We start from the raw sequence: 18548 nt of genomic DNA, 5'->3' as shown, positions 1-18548 counted from the left end.
ACTGTAGCATGAGAGACATACTGTAGGTGCCTATTGTAGATGCCTATACTGTAGCATGAGAGCCATACTGTAGGTGCCTATTGTAGGTGCCTATACTGTAGCATGAGAGCCATACTGTAGGTGCCTATTGTAGGTGCCTATACTGTAGCATGAGAGACATACTGTAGGTGCCTATTGTAGATGCCTATACTGTAGCATGAGACATACTGTAGGTGCCTATACTGTAGCATGAGAGACATACTGTAGGTGCCTATACTGTAGCATGAGAGCCATACTGTAGATGCCTATACTGTAGCATGAGAGCCATACTGTAGATGCCTATACTGTAGCATGAGAGCCATACTGTATATGCCTATACTGTAGCATGAGAGACATACTGTAGATGCCTATACTGTAGCATGAGAGCCATACTGTAGATGCCTATACTGTAGCATGAGAGCCATACTGTAGATGCCTATACTGTAGCATGGGAGACATACTGTAGGTGCCTATACTGTAGCATGGGAGACATACTGTAGGTGCCTATACTGTAGCATGAGAGCCATACTGTAGATCCCTATACTGTAGCATGAGAGCCATACTGTAGATGCCTATTGTAGATGCCTATACTGTAGCATGAGAGCCATACTGTAGATGCCTATACTGTAGTATGAGAGACATACTGTAGATCCCTATACTGTAGCATGAGAGCCATACTGTAGATGCCTATACTGTAGCATGAGAGACATACTGTAGATGCCTATTGTAGATGCCTATACTGTAGCATGAGAGACATACTGTAGGTGCCTATACTGTAGCATGAGAGACATACTGTAGATGCCTATACTGTAGCATGAGAGCCATACTGTAGATCCCTATACTGTAGCATGGGAGACATACTGTAGATCCCTATACTATAGTATGAGAGCCATACTGTAGATGCCTATACTGTAGTATGAGAGCCATACTGTAGATGCCTATACTGTAGCATGAGAGACATACTGTAGATGCCTATACTGTAGCATGAGAGACATACTGTAGATGCCTATACTGTAGCATGAGAGACATACTGTAGGTGCCTATACTGTAGCATGAGAGACATACTGTAGGTGCCTATTGTAGATGCCTATACTGTAGCATGAGAGACATACTGTAGGTGCCTATACTGTAGCATGAGAGACATACTGTAGGTGCCTATTGTAGATGCCTATACTGTAGCATGAGACATACTGTAGGTGCCTATTGTAGATGCCTATACTGTAGCATGAGACATACTGTAGGTGCCTATTGTAGATGCCTATACTGTAGCATGAGACATACTGTGGGTGCCTATTGTAGATGCCTATACTGTAGCATGAGAGACATACTGTAGGTGCCTATTGTAGGTGCCTATACTGTAGCATGAAAGACATACTGTAGGTGCCTATTGTAGGTGCCTATACTGTAGCATGAGAGCCATACTGTAGGTGCCTATTGTAGGTGCCTATACTGTAGCATGAGAGACATACTGTAGGTGCCTATTGTAGATGCCTATACTATAGCATGAGAGACATACTGTAGGTGCCTATTGTAGATGCCTATACTGTAGCATGAGAGCCATACTGTAGGTGCCTATTGTAGGTGCCTATACTGTAGCATGAGAGCCATACTGTAGGTGCCTATACTGTAGCATGAGAGACATACTGTAGGTGCCTATTGTAGATGCCTATACTGTAGCATGAGACATACTGTAGGTGCCTATTATAGATGCCTATACTGTAGCATGAGAGACATACTGTAGGTGCCTATTGTAGATGCCTATACTGTAGCATGAGACATACTGTAGGTGCCTATACTGTAGCATGAGAGACATACTGTAGGTGCCTATACTATAGCATGAGAGACATACTGTAGATGCCTATACTGTAGCATGATAGACATACTGTAGATGCCTATACTGTAGCATGAGAGACATACTGTAGGTGCCTATACTGTAGCATGAGAGCCATACTGTAGATGCCTATACTGTAGCATGAGAGCCATACTGTAGATGCCTATACTGTAGCATGAGAGCCATACTGTATATGCCTATACTGTAGCATGAGAGACATACTGTAGATGCCTATACTGTAGCATGAGAGCCATACTGTAGACGCCTATACTGTAGCATGAGAGACATACTGTAGATCCCTATACTGTAGCATGAGAGACATACTGTAGATGCCTATACTGTAGCATGAGAGCCATACTGTAGATGCCTATACTGTAGTATGAGAGACATACTGTAGATGCCTATACTGTAGCATGAGAGACATACTGTAGGTGCCTATACTGTAGCATGAGAGCCATACTGTAGATCCCTATACTGTAGCATGGGAGCCATACTGTAGATGCATATACTGTAGCATGAGAGACATACTGTAGGTGCCTATACTGTAGCATGAGAGCCATACTGTAGATGCCTATACTGTAGTATGAGAGACATACTGTAGATGCCTATACTGTAGTATGAGAGCCATACTGTAGATGCCTATACTGTAGCATGAGAGCCATACTGTAGATCCCTATACTGTAGCATGAGAGACATACTGTAGATGCCTATACTGTAGCATGAGAGCCATACTGTAGTGTGCACATGTCAAGCTGTGTAGCCACCACCACTAAGCTAGTTCATTACGTACCGAGCTAGACGCAGCTACAGTCTAATGTCTTTAGCTCCATATATATATATACCAAACTATACAGTGATGTATTGGAAGAGCTGGTCACTCACTGAAGAACACCCTGTAGTCCAGTGTGTTGGGCTTGCCCCTCTCCTCGATGGTGAAGCTCATGTCTACTGCCTTATTTTGTTCAGTCTGCTTCTTGGTACTGCTGCTAGTGGGCGTACTTCCTGTACTGCCTGTAGGAGTAGACAATGGGAAGCCCATCGCCTCGTCATGCAGGTTAACTAGTAGGTTAAGACCGTAGGTTGGAGTGTGAAGGAGAGTGTGAGCAGGAGGCATGTGCTCCTCTTATGGCCATGGCAACGCATGGGGTTGGTGACGTCAGGCTTGATCTGTGTGTGTGTGTGTGTGTGTGTGTGTGTGTGTGTGTGTGTGTGTGTGTGTGTGTGTGACAACAGAAGGGGGGGGGGCAAGTCTATAAGGCTCTGTGTTAGTCGGTGAACAAGGAACTACCTTCAATGTTACAATAACTGCACAGTTAAATATAGCACAGTACGCGGGTGAATTTAGACTTTGAGAAAGCTATAATTGGTCCTTGGTAGCCTAACCTAATCTCTCTGCTGTAGAGTCCTAGCACTTCTTTGTAAGTCCCTGATCCCTACTGCTGTATAAGACAACTAGATCAGAGGCTAGAATACAACACATTACAGTCCTTGCTTGGTATGTGTTTTGATGCCCAGTTGTAACGGCCGTTGTTGGTGGAAGGAGAGGAGGACCAAAATGCAGCGTGTTAAGTGTCCATATTGATAAACACTAAACAAAATAACAACGGAGAATGAAGGAAACGAAACAGTCCTGTCTGGTGTAGACACAAAACAGAAAACAATCACACCCAACTCAAAAGTGAAACCAGGCTACCTAAGTATGGTTCTCAGTCAGGGACAACCAGGCTACCTAAGTATGGTTCTCAGTCAGGGACAACCAGGCTACCTAAGTATGGTTCTCAGTCAGGGACAACCAGGCTGCCTAAGTATGGTTCTCGATCAGGGACAACGATTGACAGCTGCCTCTGATTGAGAACCATACCAGGCCAAACACAGAATTCCTAAAACATAGAAAAAGGAACATAGACAACCCACCCAACTCACGCCCTGACCATACTAAAACAAAGACATAAATAAAAGAACTAAGGTCAGAACGTGACACCAGTTCCCTCCATAATGTAGTAGATATACAATATAACAGCGTCCGCTGGCCTAAATGTCTGGGCTTTTTGAGTCCCTCTTCATTCCAACTGAAACAGATGGAGCTGACTGGTGGTTAGAGTTCGACCAATTAAGACCATGCTTAAGTCTTATGTCCATGGCATGACCTTTCACCACCTGAGTAGGTCCCAAATGGCACCCTATTCCCTAAATAGTGCACTCTTTTGACCAGAGACCCATGGTGCTTTAGGGCAATCTTACAGACTGCAAATGCAAATAAAATAAATATCATACACTTATTCATGCTCTGAAAACAGATAATAACCTGGTCTTCATGCTCTGAAAACAGATAATAACCTGGTATTCATGCTCTGAAAACAGATAATAACCTGGTATTCATGCTCTGAAAACAGATAATAACCTGGTATTCATGCTCTGAAAACAGATAATAACCTGGTATTCATGCTCTGAAAACAGATAATAACCTGGTATTCATGCTCTGAAAACAGAACCTGGTATTCATGCTCTGAAAACAGATAATAACCTGGTCTTCATGCTCTGAAAACAGAACCTGGTATTCATGCTCTGAAAACAGATAATAACCTGGTCTTCATGCTCTGAAAACAGAACCTGGTATTCATGCTCTGAAAACAGATAACTTAGTATTCATGCACATAATTTGTTATGCATTTATCTACCTATCTGGTGGGGTATCTGGTCTCAACTCCTTACCTTGAATTTGGCCTTGGTTCATCATCCCTCTTATGAATGTCTCCAACTTTAATTAAAACTATATATATATATATTTTTAACATTTCCACATAACGGGTCGTGTAACAATCAACCAAACTATATAGACTATATTTAACAAACAAATTCATCCAAGGAGCTGATCAAATACAAATTTGGAATAAAAATATTTTATTCAGTGTTTTCTAAATGAGTAAAGTCAGTCCATTCGCATGTGAAGCTACAAAGTGGGTGACGCCAGTGAACTCAGTCTGGTTGATTTAGTTGTCCTCTACACCAGGAGGGACAGCATCTCTCCAGTTAGGGTTGATTTAGTTGTCCTCTACACCAGGAGGGACAGCATCTCTCCAGTTAGGATTGATTTAGTTGTCCTCTACACCAGGAGGGACAGCATCTCTCCAGTTAGGATTGATTTAGTTGTCCTCTACACCAGGAGGGACAGCATCTCTCCAGTTAGGATTGATTTAGTTGTCCTCTACACAAGGAGGGACAGCATCTCTCCAATTAGGATTGATTTAGTTGTCCTCTACACCAGGAGGGACAGCATCTCTCCAATTAGGATTGATTTAGTTGTCCTCTACACCAGGAGGGACAGCATCTCTCCAATTAGGATTGATTTAGTTGTCCTCTACACCAGGAGGGACAGCATCTCTCCAATTAGGATTGATTTAGTTGTCCTCTACACAAGGAGGGACAGCATCTCTCCAATTAGGATTGATTTAGTTGTCCTCTACACCAGGAGGGACAGCATCTCTCCAGTTAGGATTGATTTAGTTGTCCTCTACACCAGGAGGGACAGCATCTCTCCAGTTAGGATTGATTTAGTTGTCCTCTACACAAGGAGGGACAGCATCTCTCCAATTAGGATTGATTTAGTTGTCCTCTACACCAGGAGGGACAGCATCTCTCCAGTTAGGATTGATTTAGTTGTCCTCTACACCAGGAGGGACAGCATCTCTCCAGTTAGGATGATAGGTTGAAGATACATTTAAAAAAAAAAGATGTAGCATTTAATTGCCATTCCTTTGATGATGAAAACACTGAGGCCCATTGTTAATAAGGACTATGTACTAGGTGTAGATGAAAACACTGAGGCCCATTGTTAATAAGGACTATGTACTAGGTGTAGATGAAAACACTGAGGCCCATTGTTAATAAGGACTATGTACTAGGTGTAGATGAAAACACTGAGGCCCATTGTTAATAAGGACTATGTTCTAGGTGTAGATGAAAACACTGAGGCCCATTGTTAATAAGGACTATGTACTAGGTGTAGATGAAAACACTGAGGCCCATTGTTAATAAGGACTATGTACTAGGTGTAGATGAAAACACTGAGGCCCAATAGGAGGACAGCATGTCCAGTTAGGGTTGATTTAGATGAAAACACTGAGGGACCCATTGTTAATAAGGACTATGTACTAGGTTAGATGAAAACACTGAGGCCCATTGTTAATAAGGATTTATGTACTAGGTGTAGATGAAAACACTCCAGTTAGGGGCCCATTGTTAATAGGAGGACATGTACTAGGTGTAGATGAAAACACTGAGGCCCATTGTTAATAGGACTATGTCTAGGTCTAGATGAAAACACTGAGGCCCATTGTTAATAAGGACTATGTACTAGGTGTAGATGAAAACACTGAGGCCCATTGTTAATAAGGACTATGTACTAGGTGTAGACACCAGAAAACACTGAGGCCCATTGTTAATAAGGACTATGTACTAGGTGATTTAGATGAAAACACTGAGGCCCATCTTGTTAATGAAGGACTAAGATACTATACCAGGAGGGACTATGTACTGTAGATGAAAACACTGAGGCCCATTGTTAATAAGGACTATGTACTAGGTGTAGATGAAAACACTGAGGCCCATTGTTAATAAGGACTATGTACTAGGTGTAGATGAAAACACTGAGGCCCATTGTTAATAAGGACTATGTACTAGGTGTAGATGAAAACACTGAGGCCCATTGTTAATAAGGACTATGTACTAGGTGTAGATGAAAACACTGAGGCCCATTGTTAATAAGGACTATGTTCTAGGTGTAGATGAAAACACTGAGGCCCATTGTTAATAAGGACTATGTACTAGGTGTAGATGAAAACACTGAGGCCCATTGTTAATAAGGACTATGTACTAGGTGTAGATGAAAACACTGAGGCCCATTGTTAATAAGGACTATGTACTAGGTGTAGCTCTTGGTGCACTCTGGAAAGGCTACCGCAAAAGTGTAAACAGCAACATCTAGTCATCTCTGAACTGAGCCCCACTCAAATGGACTTTCAGTACTGGCAGCAACTACAGAAGGCTCACAAGTTCTGGTCTGGAGAGGCCTCAAGTTAGATAGTTCCATTACAGCAAACATGATGGGGGAAAAAATGTAATGAAATAGAGGCCAAACAATTGAATCTCTGAATCTCTAATTGTACTATTGAAAAAGTCTGAAGGCACAGCATGCAATCCTCATTGTCTCTAGGTGTGGATAAACTGTCCATCTTAGAAGAAGACAAGGTCTTAGTTGTCTGTTGTAGTTTGAATTTCAAATGTTTGAGGAAATTGTTGAATGGCAGTTAACAAGTTGTTGTCCAAAGGATTTGACTTCAGGTTGATACACTTCAGAGCTGGCATGGCCTGCAACTTTTCCATGGGGACGTCTGTGGGAGAGATGAGGAGAAGACACTTTTTTTTAGACATTTGAGAAAGAGCCAATGAATGTTCACAAGAGACTAAAAGTGTCATTATGGCTGGTTCCTGATTCTCCACACTTCTCCCACTTCTCTGCACTTACTCAATTTCTCTCACAGATTAAACAACGGTATTAACTTCCTCCAGTCAATTCTAACACCAATCTAATGGTATTAACTTCCTCCATCCAATTCTAACACCAATCTAATGGTATTAACTTCCTCCATCCAATTCTAACACCAATCTAATGGTATTAACTTCCTCCAGTCAATTCTAACACCAATCTAATGGTATTAACTTCCTCCAGTCAATTCTAACACCAATCTAATGGTATTAACTTCCTCCATCCAATTCTAACACCAATCTAATGTTATTAACTTCCTCCAGTCAATTCTAACACCAATCTAATGTTATTAACTTCCTCTAGCCAATTGTACCACCAATCCAATGCATTTAAATCCTTGGAAGAAGGGTAGAGAATGGGAACGCAGCACTGACTCCATCTTACCAGTGATGTCATTCCCTTCCAGGTTGATTCTTTCCAGAGACTGGATCTGCGTCAGTCTCTCGGGGAAGACAGACAACTTGTTGTTGGCCAAGTTGATGCTGGTCAGATGTTCCAGCTCCCCAACTACATCTGGCAGTTTAGTGATCACATTGCCGTGCAAGTCCAGTTCTGAAAAGATATTGGAAAATACTGCTAAATCACTAGCTAACGTACCTGAATATTCCTCGCACAGATTCAACACATTCAGTCAAATATTTGTTGAATATTGGGTGTATTAGGCTAACCTGGTCCCAGATCTGTTTGTGCTCTTGCCTACTCCATTCTGTCATTGCCAAGCCAATGACAATTCCATAAGGTGCTGGCAAGTGAACAGAAACAGACTGGCCCCAAGGCTACTGTTAGGCCGCTACGCGGGCCCCAAGGCTAGTGTTAGGCCGCTACGCGGGCCCCAAGGCTAGTGTTAGGCCGCTACGCTGGCCCCAGGCTAGTGTTAGGCCGCTACGCTGGCCCCAGGCTACTGTTAGGCCGCTACGCTGGCCCCAGGCTACTGTTAGGCCGCTACGCTGGCCCCAGGCTACTGTTAGGCCGCTACGCTGGCCCCAGGCTACTGTTAGGCTGCTGCTGGCCCCAGGCTACTGTTAGGCTGCTATGCTGGCCCCAGGCTACTGTTAGGCTGCTATGCTGGCCCCAGGCTACTGTTAGGCTGCTATACTGGCCCCAGGCTACTGTTAGGCTGCTATGCTGGCCCCAGGCTACTGTTAGGCCGCTATGCTGGCCCCAGGCTACTGTTAGGCTGCTATACTGGCCCCAGGCTACTGTTAGGCTGCTATGCTGGCCCCAGGCTACTGTTAGGCTGCTATGCTGGCCCCAGGCTACTGTTAGGTTGCTATATAAAGATGCATGCTACCTTAAAGATAAAGGATTTAAAGCTATCAATCTGATAACTTGTGATAGTGTTATATAAAAGGCCCCTCCACTAAAACATGTTAAGTTAGGGGGTGTGGGGAGGGAGAGTATGCATGCATAGCTACCTCTCAATTGAGTGAAGGTTTTGAAGAATTTGCTAGTAACTCCCTTCATCTCATTGTCAGCCAACGTGACGATGTGTATCTTCTCTGCAACGCTGTTGAGGACCCTGAATACGCCATCTGGGAAACTGATCAGTTTGCAGTTTGACAGATCTAAAGAAATAAAGGATAACAATTAGGAATGGCCATGGTTACATCCCAAATGGCACCCTATTCCCTATTTAGTGCACTACTTTTGACCAGGGCCCATAGGGCTCTGTTCAAAAGTAGTGTACTACATAGGGAATAGGGTGCCATTTGGGATGCATTTATGAGAAAGCATGGCTTAGAGCTGAGGAAGATTAGTGTTATATTGAAAGAGGTCATTTCAAAATAAACTTTACAGTCTGTCACGATCGTCGTAGTGAGGAGACCAAAGCGCAGCGTGATGTGAATACACACTTTTAATGTAAGACGAAAGACCACGAAAACAAACTTACAAAACGACCGTGACCGCTATCAACACTGAGCGCTATCAACACTGAGCGCTATCAACACTGAGCGCTATCAACACTGAGCGCTATCAACACTGAGCGCTATCAACACGCAACATCACATAGACTATAACCCACAAAATAACCCAAGGAATATGGCTGCCTAAATATGGTTCCCAATCAGAGACAACGATAAACAGCTGCCTCTAATTGAGAACCAATCTAGGCAACCATACACATATAAAACCCTAGAACGTAAACAACCCCATAAACCTACAAAACCCCTAGACAGTACAAAAACCCTAGATGAGACAAAAACACACATGCTACCCTCGTCACACCCTGACCTAACCAAAATATATGAAGAAAACAAAGAATGCTCAGGTCAGGGCGCGACACAGTCATACCTTGCTCAAATCTAACGCCACTGCAACCCTCTGGTATCTTATGTCAAATATGCAATTAAGTTCACAAGAACTAGTCAGGCTGAGAGGACAACACAATATCATCCTGGAAGGAGAGAGCTTTAGGTAACACATTACTGCCATCTGCTGGCAACACAATATCATCCTGGAAGGAGAGAGCTTTAGGTAACACATTACTGCCATCTGCTGGCAACACAATATCATCCTGAGAGCTTTAGGTAACACATTACTGCCATCTGCTGGCAACACAATATCATCCTGGAAGGAGAGAGCTTTAGGTAACAATATCATTATGCCATCTGCTGGCAACACAATATCATCCTGGAAGGAAGCTTTAGGTAACACATTACTGCCATCTGCTGGCAACACAATATCATCCTGGAAGGAGAGAGCTTTAGGTAACACATTACTGCCATCTGCTGGCAACACAATATCATCCTGGAAGGAGAGAGCTTTAGGTAACACATTACTGCCATCTGCTGGCAACACAATATCATCCTGGAAGGAGAGAGCTTTAGGTAACACATTACTGCCATCTGCTGGCAACACAATATCATCCTGGAAGGAGAGAGCTTTAGGTAACACATTACTGCCATCTGCTGGCCGAAAGTAGTAAGACTCAACGACCTGGATATACTTATAGATCAGGGATCATCAACTACATTGAACTGCAGGCTGATTTCTCCTGGAGTGGATGGTCGGGGGGGCCGGAACATGATTACAAATCATTTGTAGACTGCAAATTGACTGCAAGAAGCCTAAACAGATATAATGTTTGACTAGGGTAGCCTAGTGGTTAGAGTGTTGGACTTAGTAAGCAGAAGGTTGCAAGTTCAAACCCCCTGAGCTGACAAGGTACAAATCTGTTGTTCTGCCCCTGAACAGGCAGTTAACCCACTGTTCCTAGGCCGTCATTGAAAAGAAGAATTTGTTCTTAACTGACTTGCCTAGTTAAATAAAGGTAAAATAAAAAAATAAAACATAATCCTTTCAAACTTTGCTTACATGTGTATACGATCACGTATCTTTCTACTATGCGTTGGAATAATTGGGAACAGATTTCTTCGATTAAAATCACTTGGAGCTGATTTACTGGTGTCTTTTATGACCGACAATGAAAATTAGACAAAAAATTATAATATACCGTACCAGTCAACAGTTTGGACACACCTACTCCTTCCAGGGTTTGTCTTTATTTGTACTATTTTCTACATTGTAGAATAATAGTGAAGACATCAAAACTATGAAATAACACATATGGAATCAGGTAGTAACCAAAAAAAGTGTTAAACAAGCATTCCTCATGAAGATGGTTGAGAGAATGCCAAGAGTGTGCAAAGCTGTCATCAAGGCAAAGGGTGGCTACTTCGAAGAAATATATTTGAATTTGTTTAACACTTTGCTACATGATTCCATATGTGTTATTTCATAGTTGATGTCTTCACTAGTATTCTATAATGTAGAAAATAGTAAAAAATAAAGAAAAACCCTTGAATGAGTAGGTGTATTTTTTAAAACTATTTTCTGTATTGTAGAATAATAACGAAGACATCAATTAAATCAAAGGATTTAATGAACTTACCCAGAGTATCTTTCTCTTCCTCCACTGTTGCATTGACCCTCCGGGCAACATTGGCCACAGCCTCTGCCATTATACTAGGTCTACGAATCTCACCTGGGGTAGAGATGGGGAGAGTTCGGTGTAATACTTCAGATATACATTTTAACCAGACATTTTCAAGTGAATTTTCTTTGGCATATTAAAATATTATTAATTCATCAGGTTAATTAACATGGTTGTTGTTTTTTTCATGCAATTTGGTAATTAGCTATTTTTAACATGTTACCAGGTCATGCATACAAGATTGCTAGTTGCAATTTTGTGTCAATTAGCATGTTACAATGCATCTTGTTCAATGTCAGGCATTGCTGCAACATTGTCCTCTTCACAAAGTTCACACAAAATCACATGAATAACTTGATCACCTGTCCCACGTCAAGTTATAGGCGAGCTACAACAGTTAGTTAGCTATTAAAGCGAGCTTAATTCGTAGTAATAGCTAAATTGCTAGCTTTCTAATGTAGCCTACTCATAATTCCACAAACGACGTCCGGGTGGAGATCTGTATAATAGATTGTACAATAGAATCAGCATATACTGTATGACGGGAGGTGGATCAACCTACCCTTAAACTTTAACTGTGGTTGACAGCTGAAAATGTTAGCAAGTCAGTTCAAGGCTCCGTCCAATCAAATCCATTCAAACAACCACCGTCAAATTTGGCGAGAGACTATTTTTAACCAAAGAGGATACACTGGGCTAAAGTCGATCGATGCACTTTTCAGATGACCTGTTCTGACGTTATTGTTCAAATCTGTCCAATACTTCAAAATGGTTTGTTTTTGTGCGCAATTTGAGTTTAAAGACACTATTTTAGCCTCTTGTTGCCATCAATAGTTATATTGCTTCTACAGTACAAGCTACCGTATTGACGAGAGTCATAGGCGCACAAGGAAGTTTCAGAGAGATGACTGCGAAGGACTACAGATTGAAATTCTGCCCATGTTTTACGCAGGATTGATCTTTATAAATATCTGTCTGTAACCGGTGTTACGGTTGTATCAAGTTGTGTCATCACAGTGTAGTGTCTCAGCACTAATAGCACATATACGACTAGGTCAACTGATTGTTGAGTTATAACAGTATAAAAATGGAAGTTCAGAGTTTGACCTACCTTAGGATCCTGGTTAGGACTTAGCCCGCTGTGTAATGACAGAGTTGTCCTGCCGCAGCCACTATTCTGGAAAAACCCTGATTGGTCAACTATTTTTTGCTTTGTCAATGGACGTGAAGACAATGGGCACGTATTGAAACGTCCTCTCTATTCATTCAACATGAAATCAATCATGGTGAATAGGATGCCAGGTGACTGAGGCCAGAAGATGCCGTTAGTGAATGTACTTTTTCCCCCCAACTGTCCTTGTTGCACGTTCTCACCAGTTACACATGAGTTATTACCTTGTACTTAATATCTGATATCGTTCTTGAGAAGTAGGCTATTTATAGTGAGGAACATGTATTTATATTCCTGAACTTTTGGGACATTTATTTTTGTGTATTTTTTGGTGATTTCGAGAGAAGAAAAAAATAAGAGATTTTGATCATTCTAAAAACTGAAATTCCATCCACCTATATTGTTTATTTTGTGTCAGGAATTCGTTTTTGTTGTTGTTGGTACCCCACTTGTCAGTCTAATAATAGTGTGGTCGTTTCAGGTAAATATGCCAACAATCCAGCATGGTGCATTGCTCAACTCAGAGAACTCCAGAACCCATAGAATTAGAATGAATATTCACAACAGGTCATTCTAGTGAATGTAAATATCATGTTTTTTATAGACAAGAGTCATAAGCATATGTTATGTTACTAATGAATGAATATCCACAACAGGTCATTCTAGTGAATGTACATATCGTGTTTTTTATAGACAAGAGTCATAAGCATATGTTATGTTACTAATGAATGAATAACATGACAAATACTACAAAATACATACACATTAATCAGCTGACAAAATATTTTTACAATATGAAACATATTTATGACAAAATCCTCCTAAAACAGAGAGAGCAATAAATTAACATAAATACCCAAGCTTTATTTTATTATTATTTACAATAAATATAATGTCAATGTTCCGTTACACCCAGTAGGTGTATACTATAGTATAAACAGTGCTTAAATGTTGAACAACACCATTTCCTATGACTTATAATGAAATGGCATGTCCTCTTACTGATTCCTAAAAGCAGTAAGATAAAATTAGTCACGTTCTGAGAGAAAATCCATACTGTATATATCCAGGCTTTCTAAACATACAGGACATCTACCATACTGCTTGAGTGCACATGTAACAGTATAACTTTAGACCGTCCCCTCGCCCATACCCGGGCGCGAACCAGGGACCCTCTGCACACATCAACAACTGACACCCACAAAGCATCGTTACCCATCGCTCCACAAAAGCCGCAGCCCTTGCAGAGCAAGGGGAACTACTACTTCAAGGTCTCAGAGCAAGTGACGTCACCGATTGAAACGCTATTTAGCGCGCACCGCTAACTAAGCTAGCCGTTTCACATCCGTTACACACAGTCACAATAATCAAAAGAACTAACACCAAGTGTTTTCTTATTGTTTTCGACCATCTGATACAGACTCTTGGATAATAGTTCTGTCAGTGAAATTCCACTCGAATGTTTCCGGAACTCTCTGTTTCCGTGCGTCCGAAGGAGACGAGTGGTAGCCTCGGCTCCATCTCAAGGGGTTGTGAGAAGACAGCCCCAGGCTTTGCTCCGGTCATTTCTTTACTGAAGGTCGGGTTCAAGCCTGTGACAGAGGCTACAGGCAGCCACATTCATCCACAACCATATCCTCGTGATGGCGAAGCAGCATTTCTCCATTCTCATAATACAGCATGCTTAGAGGACTCATCTTGGTGGGGGCGCAGCACGCCGAGGGAACCCGCTCAGGGTGGTAGTGTTTTAGGAGACTCTAGAGGGGGAAAAAAACATCAAGAAGCAATCTGCAAGTAAAGAAAGGCCAAACAACTACAAATAGGCATGAAGCATTGCTATAATATCTAATTGTTCTTATTTTGATTTTACCTTTATTTAACCAGCCAAGTACAAATCAATGACGGCCTAGGAACAGTGGGTTAACCGCATGTTCAGGGGCAGAACGACAGATTTGTACCTTGTCAGCTCGGGGGTTTGAACTCACAACCTTCCGGTTACTAGTCCAACGCTTTAACCACTAGGCTACCATTCCGCCCCAATGATCATTGTACCGTTATACATACGAAAACAGTAAAGATACATTTGAAAACCAATATATTCTATGACACATTTTGGAAAACCCCGTAGAAACACATTGAAACGTACCTGCATGTAAGCATGATTTGTTGGGTTCAAGTCTTCTCCCAAAGGACTTGGACAGATCCCCTCACATCGATAGGCATTATACTTCTTTGGGAAGACGATCCAGGACCCCCAGCCTATCTGATTGAAGTCTACATGCATTTCAACTCTTCGACAGAGAGACGGGTCAATCTCAATGTTTCCGCTAGACACCTCTGGACCCCTCATGTCTGGTGGTTCCCTCTGGCCTGAGTGGCCCCTTTTTTTCCTGTGTCTCTTCGGCCTGCGGAACTTCTTGGACTCGGTGGTGGACAGGAACTTGGACTGTTCGGCCGTGTGGAGGAGACTGGCTTTGGCCTGGGAGCCCTCCTCTGACCCTGTATGAGAGAATACAACCAGTAAGGCTCTGTCACTCACACACTGACTCTGCCGTGTTCTAGACACAGCCAACTGGACAGGATTCTGCCGTGTTTTAGACACAGCCAACTGGACAGGGTTCTGCTGTGTTGTAGACCCAGCCAACTGGACAGGGTTCTGCTGTGTTGTAGACCCAGCCAACTGGACAGGGTTCTGCTGTGTTGTAGACCCAGCCAACTGGACAGGGTTCTGCTGTGTTGTAGACCCAGCCAACTGGACAGGGTTCTGCTGTGTTGTAGACCCAGCCAACTGGACAGGGTTCTGCTGTGTTGTAGACACGTGCAACTGGACAGGGTTCTGCTGTGTTGTAGACCCAGCCAACTGGACAGGGTTCTGCTGTGTTTTAGACCCAGCCAACTGGACAGGGTTCTGCTGTGTTGACGACCCAGCCAACTGGACAGGGTTGGGGAAGTACACATCTCTCTTTGTCTTGTTTGGTGATCTCCTCTTCATTGAGCTCCTGGAAATGTGTTCCTGGCCGAGCCAGTTCAACAGCGGACCAGTAAGGTTGTATACCTTCCAGTGCTGAGAGGAGTTAATCACAGAGAAATATCCCACCAGCTGGTGTTCCTGGCAGATCCCCTGTGTCTGCCTGCACGGGTAGTCGTGGTGATGGTAGATCTCCACGGTAATGTTGGAAGCCCTCTTCGCCCGGGGAAACCTGAACCTGAGCTCCGCTGCTTGGATCCGTTCGTCGGCCAATAAGGTGGTCAGGTCAAAGGTTGCAGTCCAGCGTCGGGGTCTGTGAAATAAACCTATTGGAAAGAAGAAAGAAAAAAAAAAAAAAAAACGATTTTTCAACATTTGTACTGACTAGTACTTCTTTGAACATTATCATCGGATCTGGTCTCATGTCAACTAAGTACTTCACATATATGTCTATTAGACAAACATACATCCAAGTTATCCACCTGGGCCACCATACAATGTTAAGTACTTTAAGATTAGGCCTATATAGAAATATAATCAAATATAGGTTTTTATGTCAGCCATCTTCTTCAAACCCTGTAAATGGTCTACTAAGGTTACAAATAATTCATGTTCATTGTTTTTACTTACAAAAAGAGCTTTCAAGCAACCATAGAGCTAATGAATAAACTGTTCATTTAGGAGGAATACACATGTTCTATTCAAGCCTGGACAGCAATTCAGGCAGAATATTTAGCATTTTGTTTCTGGTTTATATCTAAGTAGTCTGAATGAGTCATGCTTGTATTCTACATCTAAGTAGTCTGAATGAGTCATGCTTGTATTCTACATCTAAGTAGTCTGAATGAGTCATGCTTGTATTCTACATCTAAGTAGTCTGAATGAGTCATGCTTGTATTCTACATCTAAGTAGTCTGAATGAGTCATGCTTGTATTCTACATCTAAGTAGTCTGAATGAGTCATCTGAATGAATGAGTCATGCTTGTATTCTACATCTAAGTAGTCTGAATGAGTCAGTCTAAGTAGTCTGAATGAGTCATGCTTGTATTCTACATCTAAGTAGTCTGAATGAGTCATGCTTGTATTCTACATCTAAGTAGTCTGAATGAGTCATGCTTGTATTCTAAAAACAATATTGTTTTAATATTTTTTCAAAGAAATACAATTTTAGATCTAGGCAAAGCATGTTTGCAAATAGAAATTCCAACCATGTTTTTCAATGTAACTAGGCAACTAGCTTGTGGATGAATCTACCATCGGCTGGGGTCAACATCAACATGTGTGAATTAGGACATGAATTGTGAGGCAAAGAACAACAAGACATTGGAGGTGTGGTACATAATTCATCAACAAGATTAAAGACTATTGTACTATTGTCCAAATGTAATGTGTTGTTGCTATTCATCGTCTATTTGTTGATTATAGGTACTGTACCAAAACATCTACATTCCTCTATGGGTCTGTTTTGCTCTGGGGAAATAAAACTATGAAGATTAAGGATAACACAACGACAACGACAGGAGGACGAGGCTAGGACTAAATCCACTCAAAGTAAACACCGGATCGAAACCAATCATTTAACACGTCCTTAGCTCGGCTTCCGCATATCCTCCATTCAAACAAATAGGTAACAACTATGACACCTAGCAGTGATGTTAAATTAGATTTAGTGATGTTGCGAGCGGAGCGGTCCGTGGAACATATATAGGCTAGATGTAGTTAAAATCCCAGATGTAGTTCTAGGTCATCCATCTAATCTAATCAAGTGAAGTGTGAAAAGAACTGAGGGGACTTGTTGATTTGAGTTAACAACAGATTTGAATAGGCATGTCTGGCAACATTTCTAATCAACATCTCCCATTTAAAGAAAAAAAGAGGTTTGCTTTGAGAATTAGGCTGAAAACCTGCCTTTTCACACGCTGATCCATGTACGGTTATTCAGGCCGACAAAATGAATGTGGATTGGAGCGCTTTGAGATCGTCTGGCGAAGAGATTTGACAGCCACTGTGGTGCGCAAACATAGCAAAAAAATATCTCTTAACTTTTTTTGAAGAATAAAAATAATTCAAGCAAAAAATAGCGCAAAACAACATTTAATTTACTGGGCTTAGAGGAGGCTAGGCAATAGGCCATAAACTATTATAAAATGCCCTAAACAGGATATTTATTATTATTTTCTCCTGTGTTAAACTAAATTCGGGCAGTATAGGCTATATGTCAAGAATGTAGCCTATATGCCCTACTAAACGAATGAATAAATATGCCTATAGGCTAATATACTTTAAAAAAATATATAATCTTACTTTTTGCCATCACACTCTTGACTGTGTCTGCTTGTTTTGCGACGGCCTTCTCCATTACGTCTATAGGCCGAGTGAGATTTGACTTGTAATTCCGGTAAAGGTGCATCATATACTTCGGTGCCAGGAGATGGAATCCAGGTGGACGGTGGTCTGTAGCAAAGCGTCGTGATTTTCCGTGATAAACTCCATCTCTAGATTTGTGAATTCCTTGAGTCAGCAGTATGAGCAGAGAGGCATGTAGCGCTACACCTAGAACGCCTAATGAACGCATGCTGGTCAGATTGGATGACAGATTCCTCTGTGTGTTGAGATAAGCTTGGCTTTTATACCCCTCCCGCACCACGCATATTTAACAAGTAGCCGCGAACATTAAAGGAAATTGACATGCGTCTTCAAGGCTTGTGGCAAGGCAGGTCATCATCCATTGACTTGTTAATGAGATGCCCAAGCCAATGACTGGATGAAGTGTGTTTAGAACGACCAGTGAGCGAACGTTCCCTATAGCACTTTTCTCATCAATAGATCTTTCAAACGTCACTTTGTTTGTTAGCCTTCATCTACGTTCACTTTCCGTATGAAATAGATTCATTCCAATCGATCAGCTAGGCTATAGATTAGGGTTAATGGTTTTAGTTTGATAAACCTATACATTCTGCTTTCTGTAACGAAGAGCAAGCTGGTTATGACAATAGATTACTGTTCATTCTATGGACATAAGTCTATATAGTCTTTCTTACATAAGTTTCTAAAATGGGGGCCCGTATCCACAAAGCATA

General features: G+C 41.8%; 3 protein-coding genes across 7 annotated transcripts in view; all 3 read right to left on the bottom strand.

Annotated features, from left to right (window-relative positions):
* The window catches only part of ppa1a (inorganic pyrophosphatase 1a), a 13681-nt gene extending 10698 nt beyond the window's left edge, over window positions 1–2983 (bottom strand). Inside the window, exon 1 of the mRNA XM_065022974.1 lies at window positions 2732–2983. Coding sequence (XP_064879046.1) covers window positions 2732–2963 — 232 coding nt within the window. The 5' untranslated portion in view covers window positions 2964–2983. The remainder of the gene's footprint in view (window positions 1–2731) is intronic.
* A 4005-nt stretch (window positions 2984–6988) lies between these two features.
* On the bottom strand, window positions 6989–12507 carry lrrc20 (leucine rich repeat containing 20). Of its 5 annotated transcripts, none has more exons than XM_065022971.1 (5): window positions 12440–12507; window positions 11287–11379; window positions 8810–8959; window positions 7779–7946; window positions 6989–7239 (listed from the first exon to the last, which is right to left on the bottom strand). In XM_065022971.1, the coding sequence occupies exons 2-5, from the start codon at window positions 11354–11356 to the stop codon at window positions 7100–7102; spliced, it is 528 nt and encodes a 175-aa protein (XP_064879043.1). In that variant the 5' UTR covers window positions 11357–11379; window positions 12440–12507; the 3' UTR covers window positions 6989–7099. The 5 variants fall into 5 exon arrangements, with proteins under 5 accessions (XP_064879043.1, XP_064879041.1, XP_064879040.1 ...); XM_065022969.1 differs by lacking the exon at window positions 12440–12507 and adding an exon at window positions 11891–12203; XM_065022968.1 differs by lacking the exon at window positions 12440–12507 and adding an exon at window positions 11795–11882.
* Window positions 12508–13200: 693 nt separating this feature from the next.
* On the bottom strand, window positions 13201–18052 carry ndr2 (nodal-related 2). Its single transcript, XM_065022811.1, has 4 exons — window positions 17773–18052; window positions 15438–15793; window positions 14646–15071; window positions 13201–14256 (listed from the first exon to the last, which is right to left on the bottom strand). The coding sequence occupies exons 1-4, from the start codon at window positions 18041–18043 to the stop codon at window positions 14104–14106; spliced, it is 1206 nt and encodes a 401-aa protein (XP_064878883.1). The 5' UTR covers window positions 18044–18052; the 3' UTR covers window positions 13201–14103.
* Between the last annotated feature and the right edge of the window lie 496 nt (window positions 18053–18548).

This window comes from Oncorhynchus nerka, linkage group LG10 (assembly GCF_034236695.1).
Source record: "Oncorhynchus nerka isolate Pitt River linkage group LG10, Oner_Uvic_2.0, whole genome shotgun sequence".
NCBI classification, from domain to species: Eukaryota; Metazoa; Chordata; class Actinopteri; order Salmoniformes; family Salmonidae; genus Oncorhynchus; species Oncorhynchus nerka.
This window is presented reverse-complemented; position numbering and strand designations above follow the sequence as displayed.